The sequence below is a fragment of the Mytilus edulis genome, chromosome 1 (assembly GCF_963676685.1).
Source record: "Mytilus edulis chromosome 1, xbMytEdul2.2, whole genome shotgun sequence".
Taxonomy (NCBI): Eukaryota; Metazoa; Mollusca; class Bivalvia; order Mytilida; family Mytilidae; genus Mytilus; species Mytilus edulis.
Genome location: NC_092344.1, coordinates 94,965,663 through 94,982,780, shown reverse-complemented (window position 1 = coordinate 94,982,780; position 17,118 = coordinate 94,965,663). Strand labels below are relative to the sequence as shown.

The 17,118-nt window shown below is 32.0% G+C and overlaps 1 protein-coding gene across 1 annotated transcript; it reads left to right on the top strand.

Annotated features, from left to right (window-relative positions):
• Positions 1 to 13,197: 13,197 nt before the first annotated feature.
• LOC139495669 (transmembrane channel-like protein 3) lies at positions 13,198 to 16,772 on the top strand. The gene is made up of 5 exons (XM_071283994.1): positions 13,198 to 13,425; positions 13,664 to 13,813; positions 15,204 to 15,279; positions 15,815 to 15,896; positions 16,489 to 16,772. The coding sequence occupies exons 1-5, from the start codon at positions 13,316 to 13,318 to the stop codon at positions 16,641 to 16,643; spliced, it is 573 nt and encodes a 190-aa protein (XP_071140095.1). The 5' UTR covers positions 13,198 to 13,315; the 3' UTR covers positions 16,644 to 16,772.
• Positions 16,773 to 17,118: the final 346 nt, after the last annotated feature.

The window sequence follows — 17,118 nt, the reverse complement described above, 5'->3', positions numbered from 1 at the left end:
ACTGGTGGTATAGAAAAATTTTCATGTTTATGTAATTCATTTTAAAAATTTACTTAGATTACTAAAATTTTCTTTCTTTACAGGTGTATAACTTCCTTGTTCTCTTAGTTTTTCAGCACAGGAAGTGAAAAAGTTATTAAAAGTGTCAGCTATACATTTTTTACTTGTAGTTGTATTGTTACTTTTCTGTGGCTAACTCATATGGTGTATTTTTAACTTTTGGGTTCAGACTGCGAAGACATTTCCATTAGAAAATGCCTGTACCACGTCAGGAATATGACAGTTGTTATCCATTCGTTTGATGTGTTTGGACTTTTGATTTTGCCTTTTGATTTTGGATTTTCCTTTTTGAATTTTCCTCGGAGTTCAGTATTTTTGTGTTTTTACTTTTTCCATAAGATTTAAGGGTCATTGGAGTCTTTTACCATATTTTTAAAATAATTCTTTTTTAAGTTATCTATATAAATTTGTTTAGTTTTATTTCTCCAAAATATATACTCACTCCATAAACCAAGTGCATTATATTTATCTCTCATATTCCTAGCGTAAATGATTTCACTGTTATACCATTCAGACTGCCTGCCCTTTTTAACTCTCTGTTTAACAACAGGAGCATGTTTATCTAAAGGCTTGTTCAACATATCATAAATCAATTGAAGACAGTCAGAGGGGTTTTCTTCAAATTCAATTTCATGAAAAGATGTAGATTGCAGATCTAATAAAAATCGTTTGGTTGAAATTTTTGAAATTTCTTTAATATGTAATTGTACTGTGTGTATTCTTTTTGCCTATGTTTGCTTCTTTCCTTGTTAAACAAATAGGATAATGGTCACCAATTGCATATCTACAGACATGTAATTTCTGTACCATATTGGGATTATTGACATAAATATGATCAATCAGTGTACTAGTATCTTTTGTTACCCTTGTGGCATCTACAATCAGTTGTTGAAAATTATATAATTCTAAAACATTTAGCCATTTTTGAGGAGGTTTGTTTGGTGCTTTAAAAATTAAAATCCCCTATAATTGTTACAGTGTTATATCTGAATTCATAGTCATTGCCACTCTTAGGCAACAACCATTTTCTTATCTGGGGGGGGGGGGGGGGGGGGGGGGGTGCTGGGATTTTTTTGAAAAAAATATTTTGATGGCCTAGCTGACAGAAAAAAAAATTATGTTTTGCACTGTAGCTGGAAAAAAAATTATGCTGTCACCTGCTTGAAAAAACATTTTGCACTGCTGAATTTGAGAATAGTGAAAATAACAACAGTTGAGACAGTGAAACAGCAGATTATAAACATCTGTCCAGTCTACAGATTACGCTAAGATTTCTATTTATACCTTATTACTTTTTGTATTTTCCTGTTATAGTGTTTGATCCAGAAATATTTAAAAGCATTCCAAATCTCCCGCATGTATGCTACTACATTAAGACATACTTAAAACTGCAACTATTATAACATGAAATGATCATTTTATAACAGGGATAGATATGGTATCATAAACAGTCTTTTCAAAGAAGCCCTGATTGTGTATGACACAGACTTGTATACCGATAGTATTTTCCTTTGTATCATTCTGTATCATTCTTTATACCTCTTTTTTTCAATGGAATGTCAATTATCATAGTTGGAAACAGTGGATGTTTATAACTTGAATCTACTCACTCTTTGCCATATGGCAATGGTGGCCACATCAATTGCAGTATTAAAATTCAAGGACTGTGGTACCTGTATGACGGACTCAGAGATTATCATAATGTAGAAATATAAAACAACACGTTTAATAATTTATTGCGTCCGAAGCGCTTTCTGGATTTACCTTCATCAGGAACGCTCAAAGCCAAACATTTGAAATCCGAAGATGTATAAGTACCGAAAATCGTTGAAGAGCTATATGTTAAAAATACCTAAAATAAATAGCCAAATTCATCTAAAGCCAACTTTGCCTGAGGGAGTTGAAACCTTAGTTTCATAATAATTTCAAAATTTATAAACGGACAATTTTAGTAAAGTTTGTTTAATCATGTCAGTACTGAAGCACTGACTACTGAGCTGATGATACCCTCGGGGACTGATAGTCCACCAGCAGAGGTATCGACCCAGTGATGTAAAAATATAAAACAACACGTTTGATAATTTATTGCGTCCGAAGCGCTTTTCTGGATTTACCTTCATCAGGAACGCTCAAAGCCAAACATTTGAAATCCGAAGATGTATAAGTACCGAAAATCGTTGAAGAGCTATATGTTAAAATACCTAAAATAAATAGCCAAATTCATCTAAAGCCAACTTTGCCTGAGGGAGTTGAAACCTTAGTTTCATAATAATTTCAAAATTTATAAATGGACAATTTTAGTAAAGTTTGTTTAATCATGTCAGTACCGAAGCACTGACTACTGAGCTGATGATACCCTCGGGGACTGATAGTCCACCAGCAGAGGTATCGACCCAGTGATGTAAAAATATAAAACAACACGTTTAATAATTTATTGCGTCCGAAGCGCTTTTCTGGATTTACCTTCATCAGGAACGCTCAAAGCCAAACATTTGAAATCCGAAGATGTATAAGTACCGAAAATCGTTGAAGAGCTATATGTTAAAAATACCTAAAATAAATAGCCAAATTCATCTAAAGCCAACTTTGCTGAGGGAGTTGAAACACTAGTTTCATAATAATTTCAAAATTTATAAACGGACAATTTTAGTAAAGTTTGTTTAATCATGTCAGAACCGAAGCACTGACTACTGAGCTGATGATACCCTCGGGGACTGATAGTCCACCAGCAGAGGTATCGCCCAGTGATGTAAAAATATAAAACAACACGTTTAATAATTTATTGCGTCCGAAGCGCTTTTCTGGATTTACCTTCATTAGGAACGCTCAAAGCCAAACATTTGAAATCCGAAGATGTATAAGTACCGAAAATCGTTAAAGAGCTATATGTTAAAAATACCTAAAATAAATAGCCAAATTCATCTAAAGCCAACTTTGCCTGGGAGTTGAAACCTTAATTTCATAATAATTTCAAAATTTATAAACGGACAATTTTAGTAAAGTTTGTTTAATCATGTCAGTACCGAAGCACTGACTACTGAGCTGATGTGGGCTAAAAAAAAAAACCCAGAGACAACAGCCAATGCCAGGATATAGACAGAGCCATGCACTTTACATTTTACATCAATTATAAAATAATAAAATGAATTTTATGTAAATTTTATGGTTTTGAGAAAAATAATGTATTTCTGTTCCACATTATAGGAAAAAAAATTTTGCTTTCCTTCTCATAAGAAAAAATATATTTTATCGGAGGAAGGTTTGGTAAAAAAAAATATGAACACAATAAAAATCCCAGCCCCCTCCCCCCCCCCCCCCCCCCGATAAGAAAATGGTTGTTGCCTTATTTCTTTTTCAAAACCATCAACCCAATCTATCAATGATTTATGTGGCCTATACACAAAACATAGTAAAAAAGATTTTTTTGTAATCTGGTTTAATTTTAAACCACATTGTTTCAGTACTCCCTGTTTCTATGTTGTTTTTTTCTTTAAAAATTAACAGTTTCAGAAAGGTAAACAATCAGACCATCCCCATCTTGGGATGTTTTGTCTCTTTCTTTCAAATACATACCAGGTACTTGTAATTCGTCATCAGTTGTGTGTTTTGTTAAAAATGTTTCACACAATCCTAAAACATCAGGTTGGTTATCAGAAAACATAAGGTTATGTTTAATTTCTTCATATTTACTTTTAAACCTATTTACATTATGAGAACAAATCCTGATACCTTTTGATTTACTTAAACCATAAGAGTTTAAAATCTTATCATTAGCTGTCAATGCATGGTTTTCAAAATTGATTAAATAATATATACAAACAATAATTGCTAAAGTAAACACAGAAACATAAGATAATTTCACATCAATTATTAAACTGACCTGAGGGAGAGGTAATAATAAATTATCTACATTAGACTCATCATCAAACATTACACAGTTTGTATCATGCTGTTTAATACCAAGTAATGTATCCTGTCCAGATGTCTGAGATTCAGTGTTAAAATTATCAGAATTAACAACTCATCATTAGTACTATAAAAATTAACAGTAGACATTTCCTGGGTTGTGTCAAGTGAGAAATTACTCTCATTCTTTTCTTTAATTGTTTTTTCTAGTGTTTTCTAGTTTTCTTTATCTCAGAATTTTGAGGCCCTTGTGGCAAAGAAAATAATTTATATATGCATGGAAATAAATTGCATTCAGAACATGATATTGTCAGTACATCAAATTTGTTTGAAATAGATGTTAAATTGGCATTTCCTTCCTTGCCATTTTTTCAAGCAGTACAAAATTTTAGTTTGTGTCCATACCTATTACACTTGAAGCATTTAATTTTCATATGAAATCTACAGAAGGATGTTTTATGGTTAAGTTCACCACAGTTCTCACAAACAAAATGTGAATTGATTATTCCAATTATGTTATCTATTGTTCTGATGTATCTTGATGTTCCTATTGAGTTGAAATGAATAGCATCCTGAACATAGAAATGATTGTTTTGATTGAAGCTGTCACTCATATACATTTCATACTGTCTTATAAAACTAGCCCAGGGTGTTAACATAATCTTTCTAAAGCTACATTTGCCCTGTAAACATCTACATCAATCTTGGGAGCGAATACTGAGACTATGATGTTACAGTCAGAGTTACTACAACTACAAGCTGCTAAGAGCAGACTTTCATATTCTGTTTCAAAATCTTTTAAACTTATGTCATTTCCGCTAACTTGGAGAATGATATTCTTATATGCTTTCAGGTCCTTATTTACGATTTCCCATGGTATTCTATCAATGTGTGTCCCTCTGAATGTTCTGATGTTGGTCTTTGATAGGCCTGAAGTTCTAATCCCTTTAAGTATTGACGATCTAATGATTAAGTTTTTGTCACCTGATTTTTTAACCTTCTCTGGACTATGGTTGCTGATAGTTTTTGGATTTTGGATTTGGACTTGAGTTTTTATGTTGGGATTTTTGCTCAATGACAGGTAGGCATTATTCTTCTATGAGTTTTAACTTGGAAAGTCTTGGAGCTGGAATAGGTCTTGTCTGAGTTGATGCATCACAATTGTTGACATATTGGGATGTTTGGCACTCAACAGAAACAGCTAAAAACTCAGTTTGTAATGATTGCTCACTGCATATTTTTTTCACTGCTAGTTCAGATTCAAGATGTTTAATGATATTTATTAAGTGATCTCTACTTTTGCCATCGTATATAGAGTTGGTACTTATATAATTTAATTTCAGTTCAGTTATTGAGTCATTTTGGAGATTGAGGATCTCCTCTTGATTTTCATTTTCAGATATTTGTGATTTTTCTACATTTGATTCTATTGAGCTATTGAAAATGTCTTGAATAAATTCAACTGGTGTTGATGACCTTGGTTTGAGATGAGATAATTTCCTTTTCAAGTAATTCACACTTAACAACAAAAGTATCAATCCAAGTAAAAACATTGCGACCTTGCACATTAATTGTACCAGTACTTACGTATAGTGTTAATGTCACTGAATTGTTCACAGTTTTATATATATTTCCATATTGAAAGTGACTCCATATAAAATTTAAATCATCATCCAAAATTCCTTGAACATCCTGTACCATATGTGACGAGACATGAATAGTAACACTATTCTTCTTAGGCGATATTTGCAAAAAGTCTGATACATTCTCAGGTGATAATTTCAATGAAAGACTTTCATTTTCTAAAACTTGACCAGTTAATTCACTTCTTTCAATACTTTGATTAAAACGTACAGTTGTATTAAAAGAAGTAAACAGTGATTATTCAACAGTAAAACTGTTTAGTAAAGCCATGGTTATTATCAATCAGGAGCTCACAGAAACACATCCTTTCACTTCAAAATCCTATCTATATTGGAAAAAGACAACTTATAAATAACATGAATAAAGTGGTTCCAATAATAATTTAGTTTGTATATTATAACAAGAAATAATCCGACAAAATAAAATCTGAAGCAAAGAATTGAATAACTTATAATCTATGAAAATGTGAAAACCTGTGTCCACTCCTATTTCAGTTCACTTTGGAAAAGATATGACTGGTGTAAAGAGAGTGCCACACTCTTTGTACGTTAAGAACCATTGAAACAGCTCTCTGAAGAGTATGTAGGCAATCTGTTACAAGGCTTAATTTCTGGCCCTCATTACCTGTTGCAGTCTTAATTACTCCGACCTTAAACCCAGACGCCTATATCACAGAACTTTTCTATTGTTTTTATTGTTAATTTGTTTTCGTCCTGAATATACATGAAATATTTGCTACTGGACGTTAAGCAACAAATAATCAATCTTGGTAAGATAATCGTCTTGGGTCTATTGACTTTGCAGAGCATGCCTCCTGGCAAGAGTGGTCGGTGTTTCAATGTAACTGTCATACCTCAATTTAGCTTTATAAGCCCATTATGCTTGTCCTTTGTGTGACATGGTTGTTCTATTGTGTATTATTCAGAATTTTTTGGGCAATGTATCCTACTGATCAACAATCTCGGTCATGATTACACTAATTCATCAACTAAGTAAATGACTAATAGAGTTACATAAATACCTTGGATATATTGCTTTAGACCCCAAAGTAGTTGGCCGTTGCAAAGTGATCAAGAATTATTTTTTTTAAACAAAATCAAAATTATAAATTATTGTACAAGTTATAAGTGAATTTTCGTTTAATTTTGTACAAATTGTAATTTGTACAGGCACATTTTGTACAAATTGTAATTTATACAAAGTCAAAATACAAATTATGATTTGTACAATATTTTTGAACAAATTATAGTTTGTACAAAATGATAACTTGTACACAACATATACATGATTCTCTTTATTGCCACAAACCAAATATACCTGGTACAGGCAGATGTGGATTTTCTTGCAAATTTGACATACAGGTCTTTAATTTCAAGTAGGCTTGCAAAGCCTTCCTTTTTAAATGGTTTCCTTATTATCCAAATTTGTAAAACATATGTGTTGTAGCTCTTTCCAAGTACATCCTGCAACACAATAGCTCTGAGGGAATCAGAATAAAATCTAAAAGTTGAGGTGTCTAATATGGATTAGATAAAGACAAATGTGAAAAATTAAATATTGAAAAAATAACGAGACAGTAAAACAAAATAATACTTGATTGGGAAAAAAGAAATTTAACATTGATAGGTCGAATAACAGTTCAATATTTGATGTTTGATATCATCAACACAGCAGTATGGAATGGGTATTAACGGATTAAACAAACCAACAGTTACTTTTCATTTAATCAATACAAAAACATAGAGATGTGGTATTATTGCAAATAATACAAATATCCATCAAAATCAAAATGACACAGACATGAACAATATTACAGGACACCGTATGACCTTCAATTAGTGACATACATGGCAGACTTAAAATTTGTAAACGCCAGTTGAAGAGCATTGAAGCCCCACAATTCCAATAGGTTTTGCCAAATTAAGCTAAGTTCTTTTTTTCTGGTGTAGAAAGTCCTTAGTATTTCGAAAAAATAAACATTTTGTAAACGTTTGATTTATATTAATGACCATACAAAAGATTATTCATGTCGACACAGAAGTTCTGACTACTGGACTGGTGATCGGCTCTGGGTGGAAACATCTACCATTAGTGGCATCGAGACAGTTGTAAATAAACTCATCATACTGTATATACCAGGCTTAAGATTTGTTCGGAAGACGCCAGTTTCGTCTTCAAAAGAATCATCAGTGACACGCTAATAAAAAGATGAAAAGGCTAAATAAAGTACGGAGTTGAAGCGAGTTGTAGACCCAAAGTTCCGAAAGGTTTTCCAATTATAGTTAAGGAAGTCTATTGCTGCTATTAAAAATAATGCAGAAAATCTTAAAGTTTGCCGAAAAAATGAATGGCGTAAATGTAAAGATATGTAAATAAACTCATCATAGATTCCAGGACTAAATTTCATATATACGCCAGACGCGCGTTTCGTCTACAGAAGACTCATCCGTGACGCTCGAATCCAAAAAAGTTGAATAAAGTACGAAGTTGAAGAGCGTTCAGATCCAAAATTCCTAAAAGTGTTGCCAAATACAGCTAAGGTAATCTAAAGCACCGCTTCATAACACGGGATAGTTACCTAACAACACAACATTATAACACACTAAAATGATCAATTGGAAATGGCCATCACTCGTCGGTACTGAGGAAAACAATAACAAATTGTGAAAAACAAAACACTGAGTATCGATTGACAATCGGCACTTAATAAAGTAATACATTGAATTTTCCTTACTAGGATAAATAGAGATTCTATACCGAAGGCATCAATACATCTTACATGAAATAACAACAATCATGTATTACCATTCAATTGTGTAACCGTGAAGAACTTACCTACACTTGGAGATGTTTTTACAACACATTCATTTGAAAATGCAATTTTATTGATGAAACTAACAATTCTCTCTTCAAATATGTTTAAGCACATGCATTAATTATTTAAAAGATTGCAGTTATGCTTCACTTGGTTTGAATGAAATAGAGAAAACAGTTGTATGAAAAGAAATGGCAATGATATTACACAATATTAGTTAAACAGAAACACGATAAACCTTTTGATTAACTAGCTTATTTATTGCATCAATAAATATATACAAAGCAAAATCTGCAACACAGTACTCTGCAATAATGTTCAAATACTTTTAGATCGAACTTTAATTAATTAATCTCGTATATCATATAATAACTATATGACGTATTTCGTCTGAGATCAGACGCAAAATGGACGCACATTCAAACTTCAAAAAACGTCGAAGTACTCAAATAAATCTAGAGAAGAAACAACACAGAAAAACGTCCTCTGCACTGTTGCAGGAGTTCATAGAAAAATGGTAAGTAAAAAAATACCTATATTTCTTATTTTGTTTATTTTGCGTTAAGTGAGAAAAAAATACGCAAGTGCTATATATTGAATTTGTTTTAATAGTGTTTCGTGTTTGCTAACATTTTTATTATGTTTTTGCGGAGGAAATTTCGAAGATTTTGTTTTAAATCCTAGAGGTTGAAGGAACAGCGTGCGTAACGTTTATAGTTTTATCAACGGCTAATACTGCACAATATCAATTACAGTGACGAAGAAGAGAGCATAGATGATTTGTTTGAAGGAAACGATTCCGAGGATGAAGACAGTCTATATAAGAAGATCAAACTCCAAAAATCTTTCTTAGAACAAGTCCGATTTCAGCCATGGACAATGAAGAAAAAGCTAAAGATAACTAGGTAAGAAGTATGAATCTGTCTTTTGACTGCTTGTGAAATAATAGTCTTCAGTTGCACATTTCAGTATATTAAACTGTCTGGCATTGCATGTGAAGTATATAAACAATAAAATACGTTCTTTTATTTCAGTACTTTGATGGATACTTTCCATACTTTTTCTTTTTATAAAATACTCAAATTTTAAAGTAAATTTGGATTTTATTAGATAAATACTTACAATCACAAATTCTGAGTATAACCCCAATTGCGTCATAGGTCAGATGGAAATAACCCCGACTAAAAATAAACGTACTCTCACTGGTCCGGACCTATACCCCTGTTTACCCATATTCTCCCATTCAATTTCCTCAAGACAGAAACGTAAGGAAAGGTGATGAACGGGAGGCGGTTAGGACCTATAGTTTATGATGGTAAGTATTTATCTAATAAAATCCAAATTTACTTGAAAATTTGAATATTTTATAGCTATGAATACGTTACCATCATAAATTCTGAGTAACAGAATCTAACGTAAAGCTGAATTCCCTGTAACAGAAGAAACAGTAGGAAAGTTCAATCTTTGTGCAGAAACTATAGGTCCAAGAGAGTATAAGCTCTCAGCAAAAGTAGACATAGATTGGGGTTATACTCAGAATTTATGATAGTAACGTATTTATAGCTATAAAACAACCATTCACCATAAGAAAATGACAGTTGTTATCAATTCGTTTAATGTATTTGAGCTTTCGATTTTGCCATTTGATTAGGGAATTTCCTTTTTGAATTTTCCTAAGATTTTAGTATTTTTGTGATTTTAATTTTTACCAACTAAAATTTCAACGACTATGAAATCTATGACCAAGTATTATCCGTTGTTACTTATCTTTGTTGGTACGTGTAGGGATTTTCCAATGAAGTCGGTCGTTGGTGGTTGATATGGTCTGTTGAATTGTCCAGCAATTTTTGTGGTTCCTGTTTCACTTTTTTATGCATTGTATAAAACAGATAACAGTTTTGTAAATCCATTATGCATGTTGTCGCCCAGAAAGGGTGCAATTAAACATCTCAGGTACCTAACTTAGTCTCCCCGGCTTTACAGCAAAAAATTATAAAATAGCGTAACAGGTACAACTTACACTTTGAATCAATCTATATTTGATGGAAATTATGTAATACCATTATAACAAGAAATAATCCGACAAAATAAAATCTGAAGCAAAGAATTGAATAACTTATAATCTATGAAAATGTGAAAACCTGTGTCCACTCCTATTTCAGTTCACTTTGGAAAAGATATGACTGGTGTAAAGAGAGTGCCACACTCTTTGTACGTTAAGAACCATTGAAACAGCTCTCTGAAGAGTATGTAGGCAATCTGTTACAAGGCTTAATTTCTGGCCCTCATTACCTGTTGCAGTCTTAATTACTCCGACCTTAAACCCAGACGCCTATATCACAGAACTTTTCTATTGTTTTTATTGTTAATTTGTTTTCGTCCTGAATATACATGAAATATTTGCTACTGGACGTTAAGCAACAAATAATCAATCTTGGTAAGATAATCGTCTTGGGTCTATTGACTTTGCAGAGCATGCCTCCTGGCAAGAGTGGTCGGTGTTTCAATGTAACTGTCATACCTCAATTTAGCTTTATAAGCCCATTATGCTTGTCCTTTGTGTGACATGGTTGTTCTATTGTGTATTATTCAGAATTTTTTGGGCAATGTATCCTACTGATCAACAATCTCGGTCATGATTACACTAATTCATCAACTAAGTAAATGACTAATAGAGTTACATAAATACCTTGGATATATTGCTTTAGACCCCAAAGTAGTTGGCCGTTGCAAAGTGATCAAGAATTATTTTTTTTAAACAAAATCAAAATTATAAATTATTGTACAAGTTATAAGTGAATTTTCGTTTAATTTTGTACAAATTGTAATTTGTACAGGCACATTTTGTACAAATTGTAATTTATACAAAGTCAAAATACAAATTATGATTTGTACAATATTTTTGAACAAATTATAGTTTGTACAAAATGATAACTTGTACACAACATATACATGATTCTCTTTATTGCCACAAACCAAATATACCTGGTACAGGCAGATGTGGATTTTCTTGCAAATTTGACATACAGGTCTTTAATTTCAAGTAGGCTTGCAAAGCCTTCCTTTTTAAATGGTTTCCTTATTATCCAAATTTGTAAAACATATGTGTTGTAGCTCTTTCCAAGTACATCCTGCAACACAATAGCTCTGAGGGAATCAGAATAAAATCTAAAAGTTGAGGTGTCTAATATGGATTAGATAAAGACAAATGTGAAAAATTAAATATTGAAAAAATAACGAGACAGTAAAACAAAATAATACTTGATTGGGAAAAAAGAAATTTAACATTGATAGGTCGAATAACAGTTCAATATTTGATGTTTGATATCATCAACACAGCAGTATGGAATGGGTATTAACGGATTAAACAAACCAACAGTTACTTTTCATTTAATCAATACAAAAACATAGAGATGTGGTATTATTGCAAATAATACAAATATCCATCAAAATCAAAATGACACAGACATGAACAATATTACAGGACACCGTATGACCTTCAATTAGTGACATACATGGCAGACTTAAAATTTGTAAACGCCAGTTGAAGAGCATTGAAGCCCCACAATTCCAATAGGTTTTGCCAAATTAAGCTAAGTTCTTTTTTTCTGGTGTAGAAAGTCCTTAGTATTTCGAAAAAATAAACATTTTGTAAACGTTTGATTTATATTAATGACCATACAAAAGATTATTCATGTCGACACAGAAGTTCTGACTACTGGACTGGTGATCGGCTCTGGGTGGAAACATCTACCATTAGTGGCATCGAGACAGTTGTAAATAAACTCATCATACTGTATATACCAGGCTTAAGATTTGTTCGGAAGACGCCAGTTTCGTCTTCAAAAGAATCATCAGTGACACGCTAATAAAAAGATGAAAAGGCTAAATAAAGTACGGAGTTGAAGCGAGTTGTAGACCCAAAGTTCCGAAAGGTTTTCCAATTATAGTTAAGGAAGTCTATTGCTGCTATTAAAAATAATGCAGAAAATCTTAAAGTTTGCCGAAAAAATGAATGGCGTAAATGTAAAGATATGTAAATAAACTCATCATAGATTCCAGGACTAAATTTCATATATACGCCAGACGCGCGTTTCGTCTACAGAAGACTCATCCGTGACGCTCGAATCCAAAAAAGTTGAATAAAGTACGAAGTTGAAGAGCGTTCAGATCCAAAATTCCTAAAAGTGTTGCCAAATACAGCTAAGGTAATCTAAAGCACCGCTTCATAACACGGGATAGTTACCTAACAACACAACATTATAACACACTAAAATGATCAATTGGAAATGGCCATCACTCGTCGGTACTGAGGAAAACAATAACAAATTGTGAAAAACAAAACACTGAGTATCGATTGACAATCGGCACTTAATAAAGTAATACATTGAATTTTCCTTACTAGGATAAATAGAGATTCTATACCGAAGGCATCAATACATCTTACATGAAATAACAACAATCATGTATTACCATTCAATTGTGTAACCGTGAAGAACTTACCTACACTTGGAGATGTTTTTACAACACATTCATTTGAAAATGCAATTTTATTGATGAAACTAACAATTCTCTCTTCAAATATGTTTAAGCACATGCATTAATTATTTAAAAGATTGCAGTTATGCTTCACTTGGTTTGAATGAAATAGAGAAAACAGTTGTATGAAAAGAAATGGCAATGATATTACACAATATTAGTTAAACAGAAACACGATAAACCTTTTGATTAACTAGCTTATTTATTGCATCAATAAATATATACAAAGCAAAATCTGCAACACAGTACTCTGCAATAATGTTCAAATACTTTTAGATCGAACTTTAATTAATTAATCTCGTATATCATATAATAACTATATGACGTATTTCGTCTGAGATCAGACGCAAAATGGACGCACATTCAAACTTCAAAAAACGTCGAAGTACTCAAATAAATCTAGAGAAGAAACAACACAGAAAAACGTCCTCTGCACTGTTGCAGGAGTTCATAGAAAAATGGTAAGTAAAAAAATACCTATATTTCTTATTTTGTTTATTTTGCGTTAAGTGAGAAAAAAATACGCAAGTGCTATATATTGAATTTGTTTTAATAGTGTTTCGTGTTTGCTAACATTTTTATTATGTTTTTGCGGAGGAAATTTCGAAGATTTTGTTTTAAATCCTAGAGGTTGAAGGAACAGCGTGCGTAACGTTTATAGTTTTATCAACGGCTAATACTGCACAATATCAATTACAGTGACGAAGAAGAGAGCATAGATGATTTGTTTGAAGGAAACGATTCCGAGGATGAAGACAGTCTATATAAGAAGATCAAACTCCAAAAATCTTTCTTAGAACAAGTCCGATTTCAGCCATGGACAATGAAGAAAAAGCTAAAGATAACTAGGTAAGAAGTATGAATCTGTCTTTTGACTGCTTGTGAAATAATAGTCTTCAGTTGCACATTTCAGTATATTAAACTGTCTGGCATTGCATGTGAAGTATATAAACAATAAAATACGTTCTTTTATTTCAGTACTTTGATGGATACTTTCCATACTTTTTCTTTTTATAAAATACTCAAATTTTAAAGTAAATTTGGATTTTATTAGATAAATACTTACAATCACAAATTCTGAGTATAACCCCAATTGCGTCATAGGTCAGATGGAAATAACCCCGACTAAAAATAAACGTACTCTCACTGGTCCGGACCTATACCCCTGTTTACCCATATTCTCCCATTCAATTTCCTCAAGACAGAAACGTAAGGAAAGGTGATGAACGGGAGGCGGTTAGGACCTATAGTTTATGATGGTAAGTATTTATCTAATAAAATCCAAATTTACTTGAAAATTTGAATATTTTATAGCTATGAATACGTTACCATCATAAATTCTGAGTAACAGAATCTAACGTAAAGCTGAATTCCCTGTAACAGAAGAAACAGTAGGAAAGTTCAATCTTTGTGCAGAAACTATAGGTCCAAGAGAGTATAAGCTCTCAGCAAAAGTAGACATAGATTGGGGTTATACTCAGAATTTATGATAGTAACGTATTTATAGCTATAAAACAACCATTCACCATAAGAAAATGACAGTTGTTATCAATTCGTTTAATGTATTTGAGCTTTCGATTTTGCCATTTGATTAGGGAATTTCCTTTTTGAATTTTCCTAAGATTTTAGTATTTTTGTGATTTTAATTTTTACCAACTAAAATTTCAACGACTATGAAATCTATGACCAAGTATTATCCGTTGTTACTTATCTTTGTTGGTACGTGTAGGGATTTTCCAATGAAGTCGGTCGTTGGTGGTTGATATGGTCTGTTGAATTGTCCAGCAATTTTTGTGGTTCCTGTTTCACTTTTTTATGCATTGTATAAAACAGATAACAGTTTTGTAAATCCATTATGCATGTTGTCGCCCAGAAAGGGTGCAATTAAACATCTCAGGTACCTAACTTAGTCTCCCCGGCTTTACAGCAAAAAATTATAAAATAGCGTAACAGGTACAACTTACACTTTGAATCAATCTATATTTGATGGAAATTATGTAATACCCTTAAATGGAGACTCACTTGATAATTTTTTTGCATGTAATTCAAAAAAATACATTCATGTATAAGATTAATTGACTTACATTATAATCTTAAAATACATCTTTGAACATTAGAAAGATAACTTCATAACATTCAAAATATAATCTGGAGTTTTTATTCAGCTTTTAGGTATAGATCTCTGAATTGTATCAATCTAACATATTTGAACTAAATACGAATATATGTTTTTTTGCAGCACGGTTAAAGACTATCTAGAACGTTATGAAGGTAAACTGTCAAAACGCCACGGCTGCTGGGAAAAGTTTATTATGGTAAATTATCATTTAGTTCGAAACAATTTAATTAGTAGATTTTGACATTTTACCTTAGGGCAAACCGAGAAGCCATCCTTCATTGTTTTGTGTATTAAAGTTAATTCTCAATAAGTAAAATCTTTCCCTCTTAATTGTTTTGTTTTTACATTAATGTGGCTTATTGTGTACTCAGTCGTCGTTTGGTTATTAACATTTGCAACGAGTCTGTAAATTATTAACCTTAAACAGCTGTCCTTTACTTAGAAAATAGCAATTTAATAAAGTACGTTCATGATGGTAACTGTTAATGTTATTCTTGAAAGATCGTGGTAACTGATTTCTGGGATGGTGGTAATTTGTCAAACGGTTATATATTTTAATAGAGACTTAATTTAATTAATGAATTCGAAATTGAAAAAGGACATTTTGTGATAAGGCAAAAATAACGTTATATAATGTTATAAAAAATACCAGAATAAAAAAGAACGTTGATCTATGATAGAGATTGAACACAAATAACGGCGGTTTTTCTTACCTTCTTTGCATTTTCAAGTCCATGAGGAGATTTAAACGAAGTTTGAACGATTTTGCACAGATTTTGATTCCATGGGAAATGAAAGTCAAGGCCATTGAAAGTAAATATAATGTTTAGATTTTAAAAGTGACATTGTAAATTATGTGTTTATAAAAAACAAAATTTTTTTTTTGAATGGCCAAATGTGAATCAATTGAAACAAGAAAAACCAGCGGCCTGACGATAAAAAAATAATAAAAAAATACGAATACGGCAGACATGAATCAACGACAACAGGTGAATTGCAGACTAAAGAATGTCGCAATGTTGAGCAGATTGGTGAGCGCTCAATCAACCTTTCTTAAACATGGGATAGTGGTGTAAAAGCATAACACATGAACAAGCTGCAAAAATCGCATCGAAATCGCTTAATTAATAGATTGATACGAAACAGCAACAAAAAAGAAGAAGAAGCAACAAGCATAATATCGACACACGGTACATATATATAAGAACTCAAAATTACTGTAACAAGTTCAAGATAAACAAATCACGTTCTTCCAAAATAGAGTATCAGTTAGTACAAATCCAATGTATTAAGTGCAAATATATCATTTAAAGTCTTTGAAAAAACTGGACCTTGTGCAGTCACTTTAATGATACTTTTAATCTACAATCTATGTTCAAAGATACTCTTTCCTTTATTTTTCTAGGTCATTTTGGTTCTGTTGTTTCGTCATATTTTGTATTTCTCCGATGGCTAATGTGGATAAACATTTGGCTGGCAGCTTTGCCGTTGTGCTTTTTGATTATACCTGAGATAAGTATCATCGCGAGAAGAAAAAGGGTTATGATGTTGTCCATGTGATTTTTGATTTTCTGTAATACATGCACATATTCTTTAATACAATTTACTATTATATCCACCGAAAGCACTGGTAAAGTGTTGCCTACTTTCAGTATGATCTTTATTCTAGTATTGTGTGAATGACAAGAGACGTGTGTATGGATTAATGATAAAGCAACAAAAATAAAAAAATAAAACACACACACACAAACCAAAGACGCCTAGAAATTATCATACACTATTTATTCAACAACAGAGAAGTGTAGATACACTGTATCTAGCTCATACACGTTTATGACACTAGGGTGCGAAAATAACAAAGAACTTCGAAAATCTGCCATCAAAATCGTCTTTTTTCAGTTACGAAAATATAAAGATATGACGACAAGAACATAAAGATGTGGTTGAGTTATATTCTCAATCTAGATCAATGAGAAAGAAAGACAAAAATGCTGAACTCAAAAAGAGGTAACCCTTAAAAACTGACAAAATCAAA